The sequence below is a fragment of the Camponotus vicinus genome, unplaced genomic scaffold (assembly GCF_025532165.1).
Source record: "Camponotus vicinus isolate PSW18456_S1 unplaced genomic scaffold, iyCamVici1.0 SCAF_3, whole genome shotgun sequence".
Taxonomy (NCBI): Eukaryota; Metazoa; Arthropoda; class Insecta; order Hymenoptera; family Formicidae; genus Camponotus; species Camponotus vicinus.
In genome coordinates, this window is record NW_028141967.1 from 23,598,722 (window position 1) to 23,619,849 (window position 21,128).

General features: G+C 28.8%; 2 protein-coding genes across 2 annotated transcripts; both read right to left on the bottom strand.

Annotated features, from left to right (window-relative positions):
• Positions 1-484: 484 nt before the first annotated feature.
• LOC145968009 (uncharacterized) lies at positions 485-3,254 on the bottom strand. Its single transcript, XM_083093176.1, has 3 exons — positions 3,160-3,254; positions 2,319-2,591; positions 485-1,264 (listed from the first exon to the last, which is right to left on the bottom strand). The coding sequence occupies exons 1-3, from the start codon at positions 3,169-3,171 to the stop codon at positions 977-979; spliced, it is 573 nt and encodes a 190-aa protein (XP_082949302.1). The 5' UTR covers positions 3,172-3,254; the 3' UTR covers positions 485-976.
• Positions 3,255-12,007: 8,753 nt separating this feature from the next.
• On the bottom strand, positions 12,008-15,106 carry LOC145968007 (uncharacterized). Its single transcript, XM_083093174.1, has 4 exons — positions 14,972-15,106; positions 13,951-14,226; positions 13,245-13,460; positions 12,008-12,301 (listed from the first exon to the last, which is right to left on the bottom strand). Exons 1-4 carry the CDS (start codon positions 15,089-15,091, stop codon positions 12,188-12,190), a joined length of 726 nt encoding a protein of 241 aa, XP_082949300.1. The 5' UTR covers positions 15,092-15,106; the 3' UTR covers positions 12,008-12,187.
• Positions 15,107-21,128: the final 6,022 nt, after the last annotated feature.

The following is a 21,128-nucleotide window of genomic DNA, read 5'->3' on the forward strand; positions in this document are numbered from 1 at the left end:
TCCATTAATCGCGTGTTTAATGTGTCCCCGTTCTCCATTTAATGGACATTTCACCATCGCCGCCGCTTTCATGTAATACCGTCTCTCATAATGCGACCTTAAAAATTTCCCTTTCGTGCACACGGATTTCAATCTTGTTTCGTGTTCTCGTAATCCGCAAGAAATTAGCTATCCAAAAATTGCTCCCTAATTTGTCTGTCAAACGTGTCCTCAGTTAATTATCGCGTTGAGCCTTTGATAGACTGTCTTATATCAAGTTGCACATGCTTTTATTCAATATATAAGTAGATTATAAATAATATTATAAATAAATTAATATATATAAAAATATATAATAAAATATAAAGAATCCTCAATTCTTCTTTTCTAAATAATCGTTTGCATCATAACATAAAATTACAAATTATTTCTTACAATTCCCAATTAAAAACAGACATTGTTATTACAATGAATAGCAAGAGGGAATAAGAATACAAGATAAAAATACTTTTCGTAGGAAAAAATTTATTTCAGCATAATAAAGTTACAGATAGAAACGTATACCTAAGTATATAGTTACACTGATGATTGGAATCCCACTCGATCGCATTCGATTGCGGAAATGTTTTTTCGTTTTTCTATTGGAAACCGGAGAAAGCTCTTTTCTCTCTTTCTCTCTACAAGACACTCTTTCTATCTATCACAAAAAATGCTTCAGAAAAAAATACTTTAAAGAAATCCCATGAAATCCGCGAAATGATCCGTTAATTTTCGAAATGAGAGATATGTATTCACTTTTTAGCTACACTGCATGTCATCTCTCTCGAAGAAAGATATATATTAACATGCATTAATATATGTACATCTTTCTCTGAAGGTATTTTTTTCATCGAGGGAGATCAATTATCGAACTTCACAGTTCACTGAAGACATTTCGGGCGTTTAAACGACGTCGACGAAGAGCGTCGCTCGGGGTAACTTCGCTAGGATCGCCGTTTTACCAGGAGGAGGAATAACCGCCGTAGTATCCAAGACCAGTGTTCAGTTTCGTGTAGACAAGTGGCTGTTCAGCGATCGGGACCGGTACGTGTTTGACGACGGGAACAGCGTAGGGCTGCGGTACCTTGACGGCGTACGGAGCGGGATACGGAACCTTGACGGGAACACTTACGGGAACAGGTACAGGACGGTCTACTGGGACGGGGACGTGCTTGGTGACCTCGACTGGGTATGGTTTGGGCACGTGGACGGGGTACGGGCGATCGACGGGCACTGCGTAGGGCACCTAGATATAAAAAGACGATTAATTAGATTAATTAGATATTTAATAATTTATAATTAGATATTCGTTATTGGCCAGGAAAATTTCGACGTTAAGTAAAATAAATAAAAAAATAAGATATAGAATTTAACTTATTATAAGCTCATTATTTAATTTATGGGATAAATATTAGAAATTAATTTCTGTCGATTTTACGCGAAAAATAGTGTTTTTTGCTGGCCACTCATTCTTGTCTTATTAAATAGGAAAAATAAATTATCTATTAATTATGAATTTTTCATTAAATGCAGTTATAGTTTCAACTTTGTTTAAGATGTGGATATATGAATCAAGATTACTACTGGATAAAACAACACAAGAATTGCGTCGCGAATGCATAACGAAGACGTCATTGATCACGCTCTACTTGTTATAAAATATTTCTCTTTGCGCGATTGCTAACTTTGTTTAGCTGTCATATAAATATGCATATATTTCAAAAGTTTCTCTGGGTTACCACAGAGTATATGCAAATTTCATGAGTCATATCAGAAATTAACCGTATGCAGTTTTATTTAAAAAAATTCCTCCAGAGATAGTTTTCGTAACTAAAATTCATAAAACTAATAGCATTTGAAAAAAATTACACAACATGCATTTTGATACAACAAAATTAAAAAGAATATATATATATATATATATATATATATATATATATATGTATATAAATTAAGAAGAACGTATATTAATATTGCATAAAATTTGAAAGGTCAACTTTATACATTTTTAATTGCGAAAAAGCCATTATTTAGTTCGGAGGTATATAATTCTCTGTAATTGTCGTTTTTTTATTAAAAAATCGATGTAGATGTAATGAAATTATGGTTCTCCAACGAATCATTTGTTAATTGCTTCACTTTCTTCTAACGCTTTCCAATAAATCAATTCTCAGAAATGTATCTCAGAAATCTTTTTTTCCAAAACAAGAAGCGGAGCCACCTCAAGTGCATGTCACTGACAAGTTTTTACACATTTTACACATGTAAACTAATGCGAGTACTCTAACAAGAATCGGTACCTTAACGGGGACTGGGACGTGCTTCTCGACGGGCACGGCGACCGGTTGGGGCACAGGTACGGCGACTTCCTTCGTCAAGACGGTAGAAATGCTGGGGCTGAAGTCGATCGGAAGTGACGAATACGTGCTGAGTCCACTGAGGCCGTAGCCGAATCCACCGTAGCCCAAGGCTCCGTACAGACCCCGTTTATCCTTCTTCGTGGCTTCCACTTTCGTGTCGGGCTTCGCTTCTTCAGCGAAAGCGAGCGCCACCAGGGCGAAGAGTACTACAAACTGTAAAAGTCAGAATATTAGGCGCTCCTCTTTGAAAATTTGTATAATTTTATATTATTAATTGCATAATTATATGCTAGTATATCATCTCTTTCTTTCTCTCTCTGTCTCTCTCTCTCTCTTCATGATTTAATTTTGCGCAAAATTTAATATAATAATATATAAATAATAAAAAAAATATAAAACACTTTAATTAATTAAATTGTTCGTTATTTTGGTATATAATCTGTTAAAAAGTAAGTAAACAAATTTTTCAGTATTAGTCTAATACATACTAAATAAAGAAAAAAATAAATTAAATAAAATATTTAAAAAAAATATTTATTATAAATATTTTTCATCGGTATTAATTAATTTAATTTATATTTAATAATAAATTAAAGTTTCTTAAATTTTTAAAAACATCTACTTTTATCGATCGTTTTAAGCACACGTTTCACCTTCGCGCACTATCGATCTTTCTCTTATTCCCCGTTTGAGATATATTCTAATCTCTCTCTTTTTAGATCTCAAATGATATTCTCTGTGAAAATGATTTTTACAAAAGAACTCTCGAATCCGATTATACCTTGGAGTTCATGATGCTGCACGAGTTTTCGACACGATTCGTCGTGTTTACGACTGATGATCACGTTGAAGATCCTCGTGCTTTTATACGATGAACCCTCAAGGAGAGACGGCAAGAAGAGAGCGAAGTGGTGGGCAACCGGGCCTACCGCCGAAACGCAGTTAGGTGAAAAGAAACCGAAACCGGGCCCAGCGAGTAGGGGATCGCCGAAAAACTCGCACCCGCGCGACTCTTCTCGCCGCTTGCAAGCAAGTCTTGCGCAAATGCACCACCTCGCACGCGTCGAAATTCATTAAGTCTCCTTTACGCGGTCTGTAGAAAACTTTTATATGAAAGTATAAATATATTTTATATGAAAGTAAAAATATAAACTTTTTATATAAAAATTTGAACCCCTATTAAATTAAGAATATTTATATTTTTTTGTATTTTATATGCATTCAGATTATTTTATATATATAAAATTAAATATAAAATTACAAAATATTATAAATCGATTAGAGAAGAATCTGATCTATATTTCTCTCCCTCTCTCTTTCTCTGTTTTTCTTTCGATATTAATGTAAAAGATAGATATGGATTAATAAATAGATTAATACACATTATAGAATATTAAAAAAAGTATTTATATAATTTCATTCTTTTTGCAATTTTATGTAATTAAATCACACTTATAATTTTGGTAATCATAGACAAATTTTTATCATTAATTAAAATTTAAAGCGTTTAATATTATACATTATATATACAATAAATAAAAAAATATATATATATATATATATATATATATTAAATTAAAAAGTTTTAAATTAAAAAGAAATAACTTTTTATATAAATTTCCAATAGATATAAAGTTAAATTCTTTTTAAGTACATTATTTCGACGAATATGAAAAGCGTAAAATAGCTTTTATACGGCCTGACATGAGTCTAAATGTCGATTCAATCTTTGTTTCACGATTACGATCGCTTATATTGGGTGTTCTCTCAATCATCTGTTACACAATTCCGTGTTTATTCGACCTTATAATTGAAAATCTGCGAATATAAAATAAATAATGAGTTTAGTTCTGTTGACCAATCATCGGCAATAAAACTCGCAAGTGAAATCATGTTGTAAATCGTGTGAATCAAATCGGTTTTTCGCATATAAAAAAGTTTAAAAAAATATACACAAGTGTATAATAATATTGTAATATTTTTCATTTCCTTTTTTTATTTAGTTTGTATTAAAATATTTAAATATATATTTTATTTACTCTAGTAAGTTCTATATTTTTTATGAGTTTCATTATTTTATTATTAATAAAATAAAATTCGATTAAAATTCGTTTCTTTTTATTAGTGATCTCAATAATTTAGTAATAAATTACTAAATTATTTAGAATTATACACAATAAGCTATATATAAAAATTATTATATGTAAGTACATATATAAAAGAGTAATTACATATGTAATTATATGTAATCTTTATACATATCTATATGTGATTAATTACTACTTGATACTTCATTTTTTTTAATGATCGCTTTTAATATAAAATTATTAATGCGATCAATTATCAACTATCAATGGGTATATTGAAAATAAAAGACGTAAAATATTATGTGCGTCTCTTAAGAGATTCTTAATATGAATTACTTAATTACTTGGCAGAAATGACACAATAATATTGCGCGCATCGCGCAATATTGCGCCTGGATTTCTCGCACTCATAAATCATTGCGTCGTTTATTACCACGTAACAAGACCATGTCTCATTTTCTTCACGAAAAAAGACGACAGGTGTAAGATATGCGTTTGATCAGATCCTATAAATTTTGAAGAAAAATTATTCGAATAAAAAGGTTCAGAAGAATCGATTTCACGGCTTTATTTAGTAAACAAATAAAGAGGAATTATATATATATATATATATATATATATATATATATTATGAAATAGAATTATAATATAAAATTATAATATGTACGTATAAAGTTATTAAAAATATGTAAAAATATGTGTCTTTTATAAAATAGAATAATATAAATATATTACATGGAAAATATGGAATATGTATAAAAAATACAAAAGTTATAAAATCTAAAGTATGCAAAAATACGCAGAAGATAATATAAAGAAATTAATCCATCAGTTTTTAGGAAAACAGTTTTTATTATGGCCATGAGTGACAACTATTAAATATTCTTAATATAGAATATTTTATAACTTTCGAATATTCAGATGAATCTGGAAACCATATAAAATATGACCGTGAAATAATTTTCATGTTCACGGCAAAAAATTTCTATTTATTCCACATCTATTCAGTATTTCGTGATTTTATTTCTTGTCATAAAATTGGACGATCTTAGCTACCTATTTCCTTTGTTTCGTATCTTTTTGAGAGGTGCTTATGAAATTTATAAATTTTATGAGAAGCCAATATTCCTCTTTCCAAGTTAAACCATGCTATTACCGAAAGTTGTTCGACTTTTGGGCAGCTTCACACATTTTCTCCGCTCGTTAATTGACCCCACCTGTCTGGCCAGTTTCAGAAAATTCGCGAAGAATGTGACAAGGTATTATTAGTATATATTTCTCTTATAGACGAATGCAGCTGCTACTTATCTAAAATTATTACGGCATTGGAATACTTATATTAACTTACGTTAAATAATAAGGGAGGAGAGAAATATATCGGATCAGGATATTGTCATTAAGCTAATTTGTGAATTCCCGGATGGCGTCAAAATCGCGGCATGCAAGGTCACGCCGCTATTTAAATTTAGATATTTTAACGATCGTGAGACCAATAAGATGAAATCAAAATAAAAACATTATACGTTTCGTTGCTCATAATTTTGTTCTCATCGTGCGCGTGTGCACGCGACTATATTTATACTAATTAGTCAGGATTTATTATTGACGGATTAACAAAGAAAGAAAAATTCATGAAAAGAATTCCTTTCGGCTAAAAAACGTGGGTAGATGTTTATGCAGATTATTTATTTATGTACATATATCATGGGGGCGATGAAGTACGAACGAGACCGAGACGATCTAGAGATTTTCGACAAACTACGTCACTGCACTATGTCACAGAATTAAAATTGTAAGTAAGGAAAAAAATAATTTTTATTTCGCAATTAATCTTATGTGTAGTTAGATGCTGAACTTTGGTTCTCGAAGGTAAACTGCTTTAATAAATATTATTAAAAATATTAAATATATTTCATATTAAATATTCGTTAAATAAAACATGATTTTACATAAATCATTCGAGGATTCTGTAGATAAAGGCATGAAAAAAGCGAAATTGGATAATTTAGATAATTTTGTGTAATGAATAAAGAAATATTATATTAGTAAGTTTTTCAAGGCTAATAGAGACAAAAAACAATGCGTTTTTTTTATAAAATACTTTTATTATGTAAAACATTAAATTTGTCATTTTCAGTTAATCAAACAGATACTAAATCAATCTTGTTATATATATATATATATATATATATATATATATATATATATATATAAGATTTTTACAAATCATATTATATATTTAATCGATGACATATTAATCAAGGAATGCGGCTAAATTGACATTCCTCCATAATTTTCGTCGTGTGATGTCAATATTTAAATATAAATTTGTGATCTTTCCACCAATTGGCGAACATCAATAATCGATCGAAAGATGTTTGTAGTAGTCTAGACTCATTTCAGATAGATTTAATATTATATATTGGCTTGCTATTCAAGCGATTAGTACATTCACAAACAAACTCATAAATTACATGGCTTACGAAGTAAAATTGATGAGTGTATATGATTTTATTTTTTCTTATCGATATATTTTATATAAAATGTTTCAAAATTGTCAATTTTAATTTTAAAAACTGTTTTTGGAAGATATATTGAATATAATTTATATTTTCTTGCTGTTATATTTTATTCAAAGTTACTTTGAAGAGAATCGGCATATTAATTTTAAGAGAACAACTTTTTTTCAAGAAACACTTTAGAATGAACTTTTTTAAAATTAAGTTATTAAGATATTAATGCAGTATAAAGAAAGAAAGTATTAATAATTTTTAAATATTTAAATATATATATAAAGAACTTTGAAGCAACTAAGTTCGTATAGAAGCTTGAATAAATAAAATAAATCAAATAATAAATATTAAAAAGTATATAAAACTTAATATAAAGTAAAGTATATATATTATAATATAATAAAATTAAATTAAATAAAATTAATTAATTAATTAAAAGAAAGATAATGAATTATTAAATATATAAAAATAACAAAGTATGATAAAATATATTAAAAAATTGTCTATAATTAAATTTAATTTGTTACTTCTTTAAGATGTTAGGCAATTAATAAAATGTCAATTTTTATACATTGATACAATTTATATGTACGGGAAAAATTTTATATTAATCATTACGAGAAAACGAAAATATTTCAATTAAATAATACACATTTCGAACCCGGATTTTTGAGAAAAAGAGGCCGTCCAGTAATTCTGAAATGATGTTGATGATACTACGAGTAATCCGAATTTGCATGTGACATTTATCGAGGCCGGCGCTAACGGCTCGTTTCTTGCAGATGAACTAACTTCTTGACTATCGAGAGAAAGAATGATCGAGATGCATGATATAAATTTCGTGAACGGCGCTTTCTCACGAAGATTTATGCCCAACCTCTAGCCATTTCGTTCATCATAAATCTTGCAGTATTATTTGTCGAAAAGATACTGAGGGAGACGAAGATACCTGTTAGCGGACTAGCCTAATTTTAATATTTCAAGTAATTCAATTTTTATTGCTATAATTATACAATGTTAATATATTTCAATTAAACTAATAATCGTACACGTTTTTTATTTATTTTATTTTATTTAGATAATTATGCAAGTATAAAGCGTATTCCTACGAAGTAAAATCAAATGTTATGTATATATCAAAGAAATTAAGCAATTAAAATATTCTTAGAACAGATTTAATAAATTAAAATTAAAGATTAGATAAATTATCATCAGAGAAAATTTATCTTAAAAAATAAAAGAGAATGGCGATATTATTAATCGAAAAATGAGTCTGATCCACTGCTTGAGTTAATACCTTTGAACCAGCAATTTCCGGGTTGGAGAGAAATGCGGGTGTTCGTAAATTGCATAAATGGCAACCGTCTTCGATTTCCACACCGGAAACTGGTCATATCATTCATTACGAGTACGAAATGAGTATTCGCTCATAACGATTGCATAATCGCGGGTACCAGGCCTCTGACTGACCGGGCCCAGCGAAATCGCCGAAAATTCCACGTTTCGTGCGTCTCGCACCGGTTATTATGCACATCACCTCGATGTATATGTACGTGTGCACGCATTCTGCATCGAGTGCATACGATCTGTATTATACAAGCGCCACTTTCTTCGAATCGATAAGGCCCAACTTAAATCTTTGTCAAAATTTCTACACTGCTTTTACGTTCTTTCTCTTCCGCACGCGGTTTTTTTTAATTAATTATTTATCAAATTTATTATAACAATTTATTTATTTTATTTAATAATTATTCATGCACAGAATGTAAAAACAAAGATAAGAAATTAAAAGTTAAAAATATGATTCTTCAAATAAAAAATAATTTATAATTTATAATTTATAATTTTTTTATATATTTATCTAACATTTATAGAAATTATATAATATTAAATTAATTTTGTATTCTAATATAATATAAAAACAATAGAAAAGTATTGCGCGCAAATATGATTACATATTTATCAGTAAATTTTAAAGATTTAAAGAACGTACTTGTAAGGGGTACAAAGTTATCAAACTACATATAAGTTATTAATTGTTAAATACAACACGTCAAGAATCAGGTGTCTCATCATTGTTATGTAAATTGATGTAATCGAGAGCTCATTATGTAGGCGGTACGTTTCACGCCATTCAAGAAAGAAAGTCAACTCCGTGTCCTCGAAATCAAGTAGCAAGAAACATATTACGGGAAAGCTTATCTTTGTCTTCTTTGGATTTGCGCCACTGTGCTGAATTACCGCAATTATAGATTGTTTCATGCATTTTGTTTCATATACTTGTGATTTTTAATTTTACATTATATATGTATTATGTTTTCTTAACATGTACGTTTTTGCAAGTTACTAAATTATAGTTCTTTAATCAAAGTAAAATTAAATTATATATCAAAATAATACTAATAAAAAAAATTTGAAAAAATTACATATACATATATATAATTTTATTAGTTATTTTGAAAAATAAAGACAATATGAAATTACTATTAATATATAGAAATGTATAACGCGAGGAATGTTCCTTAATTTTGTTTACATTCCGCGGTCACTTTAAAAATCGATGCAGATTTTATACAATAACAATAACGTTTATTTTTTTCATCTCAAAATAATCCGAAATATATGCAAGTATTTATTCACATTTCGTTGTTCACATTTCATTATGCATTTAAAATTCCAACAAAAATAATATAATATCTTTTCTTTTTAAAATTAATGCGAATTTATCAGAACAAAATCAAAATATTGTTCACAATAGATATATTCGAGAAATCTGAAGAAGAATGATATACCTTGTATAAGATTGTGTAAAATTGGTAAATTATAAAATGTTTATAAATTAAAATCCTTGGAGCTTTCGAAATTCTTTTCAGCATAACTACAATTTCGGTATTATGTAATAAAATCTAGTTTTGTATTCGAAAAGATATGACACATAAACTGAAACTTTCTTTCCATCAGAACGAGATGTTTGCTCAATCAACTTTGCTAAAAACAACATTTGCATTTAGTAAAACAAATCAATAAAACTTATCAGTAACAGGTGACAGATAATAATTATTGTACATTAAAACAAGAATATTAAAACAAGAATATTATATATATATATATATATATATATATATAATATAAAACAAGAATATTATATATATATATATATATATATATATATATATATATATATATATATATATATATATATATATAATATTCTTGTTTTAATATTCTTGTTTTAATGTACAATAATTATTATCTGTCACCTGTTACTGATAAGTTTTATTGATTTGTTTTACTAAATGCAAATGTTGTTTTTAAAGTTGATTGAGCAAACATCTCGTTCTGATGGAAAGAAAGTTTCAGTTATATATATATATATCTAAAAGAATGAAATAAAAATATAATACAATAAATATTTCAAAGTTAAAATTAGATTAGAAATTAAAATTTAAAAAAAAGTTCAAAAATTATAGAGAAATTAAGATAAAACTGAAACTAAAAGATAGAATAGCTTTGAATAATCTATGAAAATATTTTTAAAGCAAGAATAAAACTCGATTAATTTGTTTGACTTTAGATTGAAATATTTAATGTTGATAATTTGAAACTAATCATTTTTTAGATACGAAAAATATACTTTTTGGAGCATTGATCAACTTACTAAATTTGCCATTCACATTCCATTCTATTTCTAATCAAGGTAAACTGCTTATGTCAAATAAAGGAGCACATGTTGCCAAAATTTTATGTAGCAATTTTACAATCAAGCACTGTTGTAATATGCCTCTTCCTTATTTCATGGTGCTTAAGGACGTTGTTTCTCACGTTTCTCACATATAAATAGATCGAGAGAGCGTGAAAGGCAGGTATATGTATATTTGGGCGGAGTACAAAACGAAGTGCGAAGTCTTGTTGCGAAACGACAAGTCAAGTAGCAAAAGTGACCTGAGATAATATGAGATCTGAGCAGAAATCGTGCGCGCGTGGATAATTAAATCCCCATTACGCAAAAAGCGTCTAGTATGTCAGATTAATGCCGTGTAAATGTAACAAACATTTTGATATTTTTCAAGCGCGACAAGAACACGCATATCTAATTTTATGTTATGAATCGGGACTTATTTTCACACACACACACACACACACACACACACACACACACACACACACACACTATAATCGGTAAATTTATAAAAAAAGAAAATCAAAAGTGTTTTCTAGAATAACGCTGTTTTTCAGCCAAGCTTGTATTGATCTTGTCATCATTGCTTGAAAATTAATATATATGTATTATGATATATTTTTTATATAGTTTATACGCGTTATGTATTTTTATATAGTAAAAACTTAATAATGAATTTATATATATATATATATATATATATATATATATATATATAATGAAAATTATACGGGATACAAAACAATCTCCAGTATGAATCTACTTTGCGACTTGCGCAAATCGAGGTTTACCTTGGCTCTAATTAATTTCGTGTACCTACGGTTTCTAGAAATGATTGCGTTATGCTAAAAACGCAATAGAATGTCCTACAAAAATAGTTTAATTCTGGATTCCTAGAGAAATGCTAAACGCTTGATCTTATATATGTAATATATATGTAATAATATTGTACACAAAATTAAATATAAATATAAGATTGCAGTAGAATAATACATATATCTGTTAATTAATAATTAATTAATGAAAAATGCAAATTTAATAAAATATTGTCTATAAATTTAATAAACAAATATATAAAATAGCAACCTCTATTAATTTAATCTTTCTTTTAATAAAAAAATATAAAAGTTTTATATCTCCTGCTAATTTTTCTATTAAAATATTTTTCTTTAATTCCTATAAAGTTTTAATAGATCTTCTGTAGTTTAGTTAAAAAAAAATATTCAGAAAGATTTAATATCACAAAATTTTAATACAATATAATATGATTATTAAGTTTTATGTCTCAGATGATATTTTGAGATGAAGAATGAGTTTTGGGTGCAAGAAAAAAAGTAGTCGGCGTAGTAGTTTCTTTATGAAAACATTTACAAAATTGATTTATTCCGAGGATTCAAGATATTACACGATAGAAAAAAACGTCTTTTGCTCGGACGCTCTTCGTGATGGATTTTATGCTGCTGGAAAGAGAGATCGCGAAATGGAGCGGAGTGGCGTGTATGTGACTTTTTTTTAGAGAAAAAAATTCATCTAGTAGTGGCCCTTAACGTAGACGGGAACCGTTTCTTTGACGTAGACCGGCTGTGGAACCGCATATGGAACTGGGTGTGGGACTGCAACTGGGACTGGGTGAGGTACTGCAACCTGAAAAAGAAAATGACGAAAGATTAATTGATAATTAAGAAATACAAAATAATTCTATACTAATTTAATAACTATATTTTTTTAAGAATCGATCAAACTATTATTCATATTAATCACATCTTTTTGAAGCATTTAAAATATTAAATTTATAAAATTAAATAGAAACATATAACATTAACTTTTTCAATACAATTAATATAAATAATATAAATAGTACAAATACAACTGATACAAAAATAATGCAACAAGTGATGTATATAATACTTTCCATAATCATAAACTTATTAATTATATTTAAAGAGCAAATTAATCTTCTTATATAATAAAGAAATAATTACGATATTTCGCGATCATTAATTGCATCGATCGAGCGATATTTCAGTTATCAAGTACTATTATTATGCGATACGGTTTTAAGCATAATTTTCATTATAATTTAATTAAAACGGCGATTGTAGAATAACACATTTGTCTTGCTATCGATTATATGTCCCTTATGTGCGTTTGTCACCTAATCGTGTAACACCTGTATAAACGACGAAATCAATGATCCTTATCACAACATACCAAACCCAGATACCAATCAATTAATGCAGTCAGTCAATTAGTTAAATCACGAAGCGAGAACTCGCAACAAGATTGTTGTAATCTGTCTCGAAATCGATTTCTACTTGTTGCATTCGGAAGCTGAAGGATTATAATGAAACATGATACATTAACATAATGAAGAACTTGTCAGAAATTACGTTAGAATTTTCGAGAGATGATATTTATTCTTCTAGAAATCTAGCAATATAAATTTAATATCGATTCTTTAAAATTTATCTTTTGTAAAATTTTAAATCTTCCATTATTTTATCTTCTAACAACACTATTATATATAGAAATATAAATTATTTACAAAGTAGATTATTTTCTAAAAGTAGAATTTATTTCAGTTTACCTTAACTGGGTATGGGGCGGGATATGGAACTGGAACCTTGACAGGAACCTCGACTGGAACTGGCTTCTCTACGGGAACCGTGATAGTTTTCGTCTCAACAACTGGATAGGGCACCTTGACAGGAACCGGATACGGGACTGGCTTCTCTACCGGCTTCTCTACTGTGACCGTTTGCGTCTTAATAACTGGATATGGCGCTGGAACGGGGACTGGAACCTGCAAGAGATAACGAAGGAGTCAAAGGCTAAAATTACACATTTGTTAAAATGAATTACATAATTCTCGTTTGATTTTCTAGCTCTTTGTTGGAGTGTTTAATAAGATATTTTCTATTTCCTTTTTTTCTCTCTTTTTTAATATTTATATTAATATTTAATCAAAACAAATAAAGAATTTCAAAAATGTACTCGATTAAGAATTTAATATGTTATTTATAATGATTAAAATTAATTTAATATTTATGCTATTTAAATATATTAAATTGTACTTGTCTAATCTGTACTGCTTAAATGATCTATAAATTTTGTTATAAAATAGTTTATAAATAATTAATAAATTTTATAACTTAAATATGTATATATTTGAGCAAGAAAATGAAATAATTATAATTATTACTATATTGCTACGATTATTAAAGTAATTATAATTATTACTATATTGCGACGCTATTATATTGCTACGACAAATTAAAGTAATTAATTTTTACCTTAACGGGATAGGGACGATCAACTGGGACGGGAACTGGGTGCGGAACAGCGAAGGGGACAGGCTTCTCCTGGACGGCAACGATGACGCTCTTCTTGTCGTACTCTTCTAATCCACCACCATAACCGTATCCACCATATCCACCATATCCACCATATCCACCATATCCACCATATCCACCATATCCACTTTCATATCCACCATAACCATACACGCCACGCTTCTGGACCGTCTTTTCTTCAGCGGCAAATACCGCAGAGATCAGCATCAGGCAGATCTACGTAACATCAAAAAAGACACATCAATTAAAAATAAGGAAAACCAAGTTTGCAAAATAGCAATAATAACGGACGTGAATATTTACAGGTGATTACCAGAGAAACAGATGAACGATTATGCATAAATTAACAGTTATCAGAAATTGTCAATTTTAATTATTCAAAGACAAAAACATGTTAATAAAAAGATTTGTGAATCAAAATTTATGAATGAATGGATCTTTCAAGATCGATTAAATAAATATTATTGAAACTTTTATCCAATCTAATTTTCATCGCGAAAATCTATAGAAACAATCAAAACTGAAAAGACTAGATAAGTTACTCAATATATTAAATGAAAAATAAAACTGCAAATTATAACGCGTGATGTGTATTTAAGATGATAATTTATTTTAATTAATTTTCAAAATAATTCCGATCGAAATGGATCAATATTAATAAACGGATAATTATATCGATTATCATTTATTATCGAAAAAATTAATCATTTTTAGAAGTTCGATGTTTGCATCTAATTTACGTATGTTAAGTTTTGATGAAGAAGCACTATAAAAAGGTACGGGAAAATGGAAAATTAGATCGACACAATGATCTGTAAATTTCGGATTAAACAATTTGTTTGATTTTACATCCGGAAAAGGGAAACTTTCTCGATAAAATCGAATTGATCTCGGCGATATCATCGGATTTTTTCCCACAAGAGTTACAACTGTTTTCAACTTTGATTGAAGATGTGCATACCAGAGTCCTCATGTTGAGTGATACTTTGGCGTGAACGATACTCGCGCGTAAGTAAAATAGATCGGTTTCTATCGTTGTCGTGCTGGAAAACCACCCTTTATATAGGGAATGGACTTTCATTTCGCACACCCTGCACCCCGCCAATAGCGAAGGAAGCCAACGGTTGGTCTATCGCCACACCTACTTAGAATCTAACGTTATTTATTCATGATATATCACGTCGGCACACACACATACACATATACATATATATCTATATATTATAACACATAATGTGCAGTGGTTGTATAACATGCTAAACGTGCGCGAGCCACCAGTAAGTAAATGGAGCATACGCTTGGCGACTTTATGCAGATATACGTACATGTGTGAGTACGGTTTGATACAGCAGCTTTACCGACATTATTTTTTAATTTGCCGAGAGATCTACTCGTTTCAACTATGACGTCATGTGCGTCTGTTTCGAAGTCTCTTATAAAATTGAAGCAATATGAAACAAAATTCGATCAAATTCTTTACATTGTCGTTTATAAGATGATAAATGGTACGTCAAAATTATTGGATATCGTTTAAGATTCTTTGGAAGCTCGAGGATTGAAAATTGAAGATTGAGAAATCTTCTCAATAGGAAAATAGAGGTAAATTTTAATAATTTAATTCAAGATTATAATTAAACAGAGTGAGTAATATTTAATTTAAAATTAAAGATAAAATTCTTTTGGCAAATTAAACATACATCTTCAGAAATTAATAACAATTAAATAAATAAAATTAATGAATTATGTTTTTTAGCTAATTTCTCTCGAATAGTTTCATTTTAATTGTACTGTTATTTACAGTTTAAAATATTGCAATTGAATATATAATTATTATAGTCGATAACAATTAATTATTAACGGCGTAATATAATAACGACAATGATATATAAACGATATACGTAGAGAAAGTATGCGCACATATTTCTTTGTAATAATTGGAGCGATATTAGACGCTATAGTTCTAATAAATGTATTTTCTAAAACCTCTTTTACATCATCAAACACGATGAGATATTATATATAGATAAGAAACAAAACGAATTTCTATTTAACGCAACGCATGCACGGCGCAATACTAATTGTAACAAGCGAATTACCCTCGTCTATGTCCGGCAACTGTGTCGATTTGCGTAAGATTGCTCAATGCTTCATTACCAGGTAAAGCACAGCCGACTTTGCCGCGCTAATATAAATCATGCACCACAGTGTCTTCTATTGCCATGCGCTATCATTACGTCACGCGCTACACAAGGTGCAGGTTGTCTGTAAGGTAGCAATTCTGCTGGCGTTATCATCGTCATCTGCGCGAGAGACTGTTATGTTGGTTTAAGCCAATAAAAATTATCTTTATCGGCATGAATCGCCTGCTAATTGATCTACGATGATTATATCCCTTGCTCGCCGATTGATTTACGGCGATTTTATTATTCTCTAGAGTAAATAATTATTCATTTACTCTTATATCAGGTGTAAATTGTATTTACGTTACGATAGTCGAGAGAAGAATTGTATGAGAATTTTACACTAATTACGTGAATATATTTTATAAAAAAAAATAAAAAACAAATTATATCTGACATTTGCGATAATTCTGATAATTTCTGTAATAAGAAAATGCTTTGCATTACTCGAAAAAAACAGCAGGGAATTGTTTCAATTGCGACTGCAATAAATACAATCCGGAGATAACATTCCGACATGGTTAAGCGATTGGGTCTGTCACATTGGCACGCAAAATGGTTCTCTACCGGTTTTCTACGCCCAAACAGACGTTTCCTGATTTAATGTTCATTTGTCTTTCGGTACGAGCACACTCTCCAAACACCACTAAAAAGTCACTCTTGTATTTTACGAGCGGCGATTTAAATTATCAAAATATTAGCTTTCTTTTTGTTCTTTTTATTATTCAACGTGACATTTTCATGCTCGATATTTTTAATTTATTATTTATTAGGTTTTTAATTTATTAGTTTTAAATAATTTTTTAATTATTTCTGAAATTTTAATTTACAAACTTTTATTAATTGTATTTTTTATTATAATATATATAGTTTAATATCGCAAAATTTAGTTAACTTTAGATGCAATATATATGTTTGAGATTAATAATAAATCTTTGAAATAATGCATAATAATCTACATTTAAACATTGTTAAATATTACAAGATTTATTGTCTTTTTCTTTCTCCCTCAACCAGTAATAATTTATGTAACTTATCCAATCAAGACAGTCTTCCGACTGTTAGAATAATTGTATGCTGCCAATCTCTGCTCTCGCGAGACAAGATCTTAGTTGTTAATCCCTGTATTGTGTTGCTCGATAACGCAATAATAATAGAGATATCCAACACGCTATTCGGGAAAGGATCGGTTTTACCGTCCCCTGTGATTACTTAGCGCTCTCTGCATGAATGCAATTTGTAGCAGTCACACAATCGCTCTCTTGTCTCATTTGTGTACCTTTGATCTCAGAATGCAGCTCAATTCACTAATCTAATGCCTCCCATTTTGACTAATCGCATTATCTAGTGCTCGTTTTAAGATCTATATTAAGTATTAATAGTTATTGCTTATTGCGATTAGTCAAATAAATTGCCTACATTATACACAATAATATCTATAGAATGAAATAAAATGGCATTAATTAAGAAATATAATTATTTTGTTAAATTTATTATTATTATTATTATTATTTTCGTTTTTTATTAAAAGAAATTAGGTCCGGTTTAAAGCCAGATAAAAATTTTAACTAAATGTTTTTATAGGAAAGTACAATTAATTTAATAAAATAATAATCTCTAAAAGTAATTTAAATTTATGCAATCATTAAAATGCATTTAATTTCCTTAAATTGATAATAATGCATAATATTGCATATCAGACATTATTTATCGAACATGCAGACATATTTGCGATTTCATCAATCGTTGTGTTAATGATTCGTTTTTATGTGTGAAATATTAGTGATGTAAATATCAGCGATACGATCGATTTGATATCTTATTAATCTTATTATTTATGCTGTTATTATCATGCTTTTATGACAGATAATAACATAAATAAGGATAATTAGTGATTTGCATAGGATAATAATTGGTATTTTTATGAAAAAAATTAAAAAAAATAAATAAATAAAATAAGCGCACGGTACTTTGTAAAAAGATAGCAAAAGTCACTCATTTTACAGTACATTTAACTTGTTTCAAGGACTATTGATATTTCAACATTTATAATATCTTTATCAAATCGACATTATTCACGCGATGTTTTATTACCAGCATATTATATTCAGATGATTTGTATTATATTGTGTTGCACTATAAGAGTATATTTTCAAATCAAACTTACTCTTAAATAGAAAATACAATAAAAATGTATAATGTTATACATTTTTGTTATTACATATAACATTGTATGTTGCAAAATTGTATTATAAAATATTATAAAATTTGTAAAATTGTATTATAAAATATTATAAAATTGTGTATTATAAAATATTACATATGTATTTTTAATATAAAATATTACATATGTATTATTAAATTAATAAATCATATATTTTAAAATTTATTAACCAATGTTGTGCAATCCAGGAAAAATCATAGAGAGATTCGATGTAAAAGTATATTGAAGTTATTTATTGAGGAAAGGAGACTCGAGTCACCGCATACCATTCTCAGAATTTCAATATAAGAAGCTTTACTATTTGATATTAGTTTAATATTTCATTATTTTTCCGGATTGCGATTACATCAAGTAGAACATATGCGATAGAATATATGTGATATAATCTTAAAAATTCATAAAAATATAAAAGAGAAACTTCAATGTGATTTTTACTAATAATTATTATATACATATATACTCTGATATCTGCTGTAATATGTAGAATTATATAATAGATAGAGTGTATAATTAAAATATTTAGACAAACGTATCTTACATAAATCGAGCTCTCGCATAATGGCTTGATACCTGATACTTTAATGATTAATTAAATGTAATTCTTGGAGGTTATCAAATCGAACGCACCTTCGTGTCGAAGATACATCAGAGATAAATTACATCAATCCAGCTTTTCTTATGTGTTCGAAATCGCCCGTGCATGAAGTCAGAAAAGCCTGTTTTTCACGCTTGAGCTCGCATTTATGTCTAATACGGATCCGGTAATATCGGTCAAAAAATATCATAGAGCGGCTACGAACTTCCCCGGTGACACACCAAGCATTATTTTCTTCTGTCTGGTCAGAGAAGCCTGGTTCTCAATCTTAATCGGTTATGCCATTTCGCATTAACGTCTTAGCAACAATGTTTCGCTTTGCCATGTCATAGCTGAGAGAAAATAAATGATATATTATCTGTGGAAAATGAAAATTGGTAAAATGCAAATAGATATAATAGTTATATAATAATAATTATAATAAGGTATTATAATAAGAGATGATTTTTCTTATTTTAACAATTAACTTTTTCTAGGCGTTTTTTCAGAATATTTCAGAAAATATGATCTCATTATTACTTAAATTAATTAATCTTTTGTAACAACTCAATACGAAAGTCATTACAAGATTTTCCTTTATAATTTTTATTGTAATCGACTTTTTTTACTTCGTAATCGAGATCACATTGTTACACAGGATTACATTTTGATCACAAAATACGTGAGATCAATGGCAGGATACCAGCAACACATGTAAACGTACGTTACAAAAGTCAGACAGTAAGTGTGTTGCAGAGTACGTCATTGTGTGCTCGCTCAAGCTTAAAAAAAAATCGCTTCAGCGATAATTATGTGTCACACGCAAGAGACCTCAGGATATTTGCGAGAGATTTTGTAATGAGAAACATGTCACGCTGCTAATAGCCATACTTTTCGATGTCAGATTACAAAAGAACTGGCGACACAATGAGAAATGCTTCGAACCTAGTTGCAGTATTTGTATCGAGATGTAATCAAAACTTAGTCATAGTGTTATTGGTAAATTTATTATTATTATATTATATTATATTAAAACTAAAGAGACGTTAGTTTAATAAAAAAAAGAGTTATTTTATTGTTTGTTGTTCAAATTTATCTCTTCTACAAAAAATTATGATAAACATAAACGTACCAAAATTGGAAATAAAAAGTTATTTAAAGAGAAAATATAATTTTTGATATTATTGTATTTTTCTCGTATATCACAATGATTTTAAATTTTAATTTTATCATGTTCTATATACTACAAATGTACTTAAAATATCTAAATAAAATGAAAAGAAAAATAAGTAAAAGGGAACATATTTAAATGATTTTAATTCGGTTTTATTATTCAAGTTATTTATTCAGGATGGTCAAGTTTTTTTGTAAGATTTTACTTTCGCGTTATTCACCGGTAAGAGTAGCTTTTGGTATTACGGATAAAAAAGACGTGAACGCATTATTTTCGGCGATCGGATCGACGTGTATGCACAAGGCGACGTAACAAACGACGCGACCGGACCCGATCCTATGTTGCACTTACGTAAGATGCAGATCTTGATGTAAGTGGCGGCATGCTTGCAGTTTTCACCGGTCAGAAAGTGAGAGTCAGTGGTAGGATTTGCAATATACCTTGTAATTTTTACAAACATATCAGAGAATCGATCGAAGAAAGAGTTATAAAAGTTTATACATAAAAATCAATTAATTAATATATAAAAAAGTCAAGAAATGTATCAAAATTAACCAAGATTGCCAACACAAGCAAAGCAGAGACAAGCAAAGAAATTTATAGAGAAATGTGTGTCCCTAAAGGAAATTTTTACAGAATTTTTCTAATTATATTAGAAAATTAATCAAATTAGAAATATTAATATTACATTTAAATATGTAATAAATAAATATAAAATTTTTAAGGCAACTCTTATATAATAATAATAATATAATTTTACTTTCTTCTCTCTACAGAACATTCACCGTTTCTGTTTTTTCCCCTTTTTACTTTTTGCGGCCTTTCTTTGCACGAGCGGTATCCCTTTGTCTTTCACGACGTGCAACGCATGCACGCGCCATTGCACTCCGTTGCTGTGATGCAATTGCAACGGCTTCACGCATTCTTCGCAAGGACTCCGAGAACAAGGCGTGGTTGCGACCGATT

Excerpts from the sequence above, each read along its gene's own strand:
- LOC145968009 (XM_083093176.1), bottom strand. Across the intron at positions 1,265-2,318 it reads ACGTCCCAGTCCCCGTTAAG|GTGCCCTACGCAGTGCCCGT; the intron begins GTACCGATTCTT and ends TTTTATATCTAG.
- LOC145968007 (XM_083093174.1), bottom strand. The coding sequence starts at position 15,091 with ATGAAAGTCCATTCCCTATATAAAGGGTGGTTTTCCAGCACGACAACG. Across the intron at positions 14,227-14,971 it reads CACTCAACATGAGGACTCTG|ATCTGCCTGATGCTGATCTC; the intron begins GTATGCACATCT and ends GATGTTACGTAG. Across the intron at positions 13,461-13,950 it reads ATCGTCCCTATCCCGTTAAG|GTTCCAGTCCCCGTTCCAGC; the intron begins GTAAAAATTAAT and ends TATCTCTTGCAG.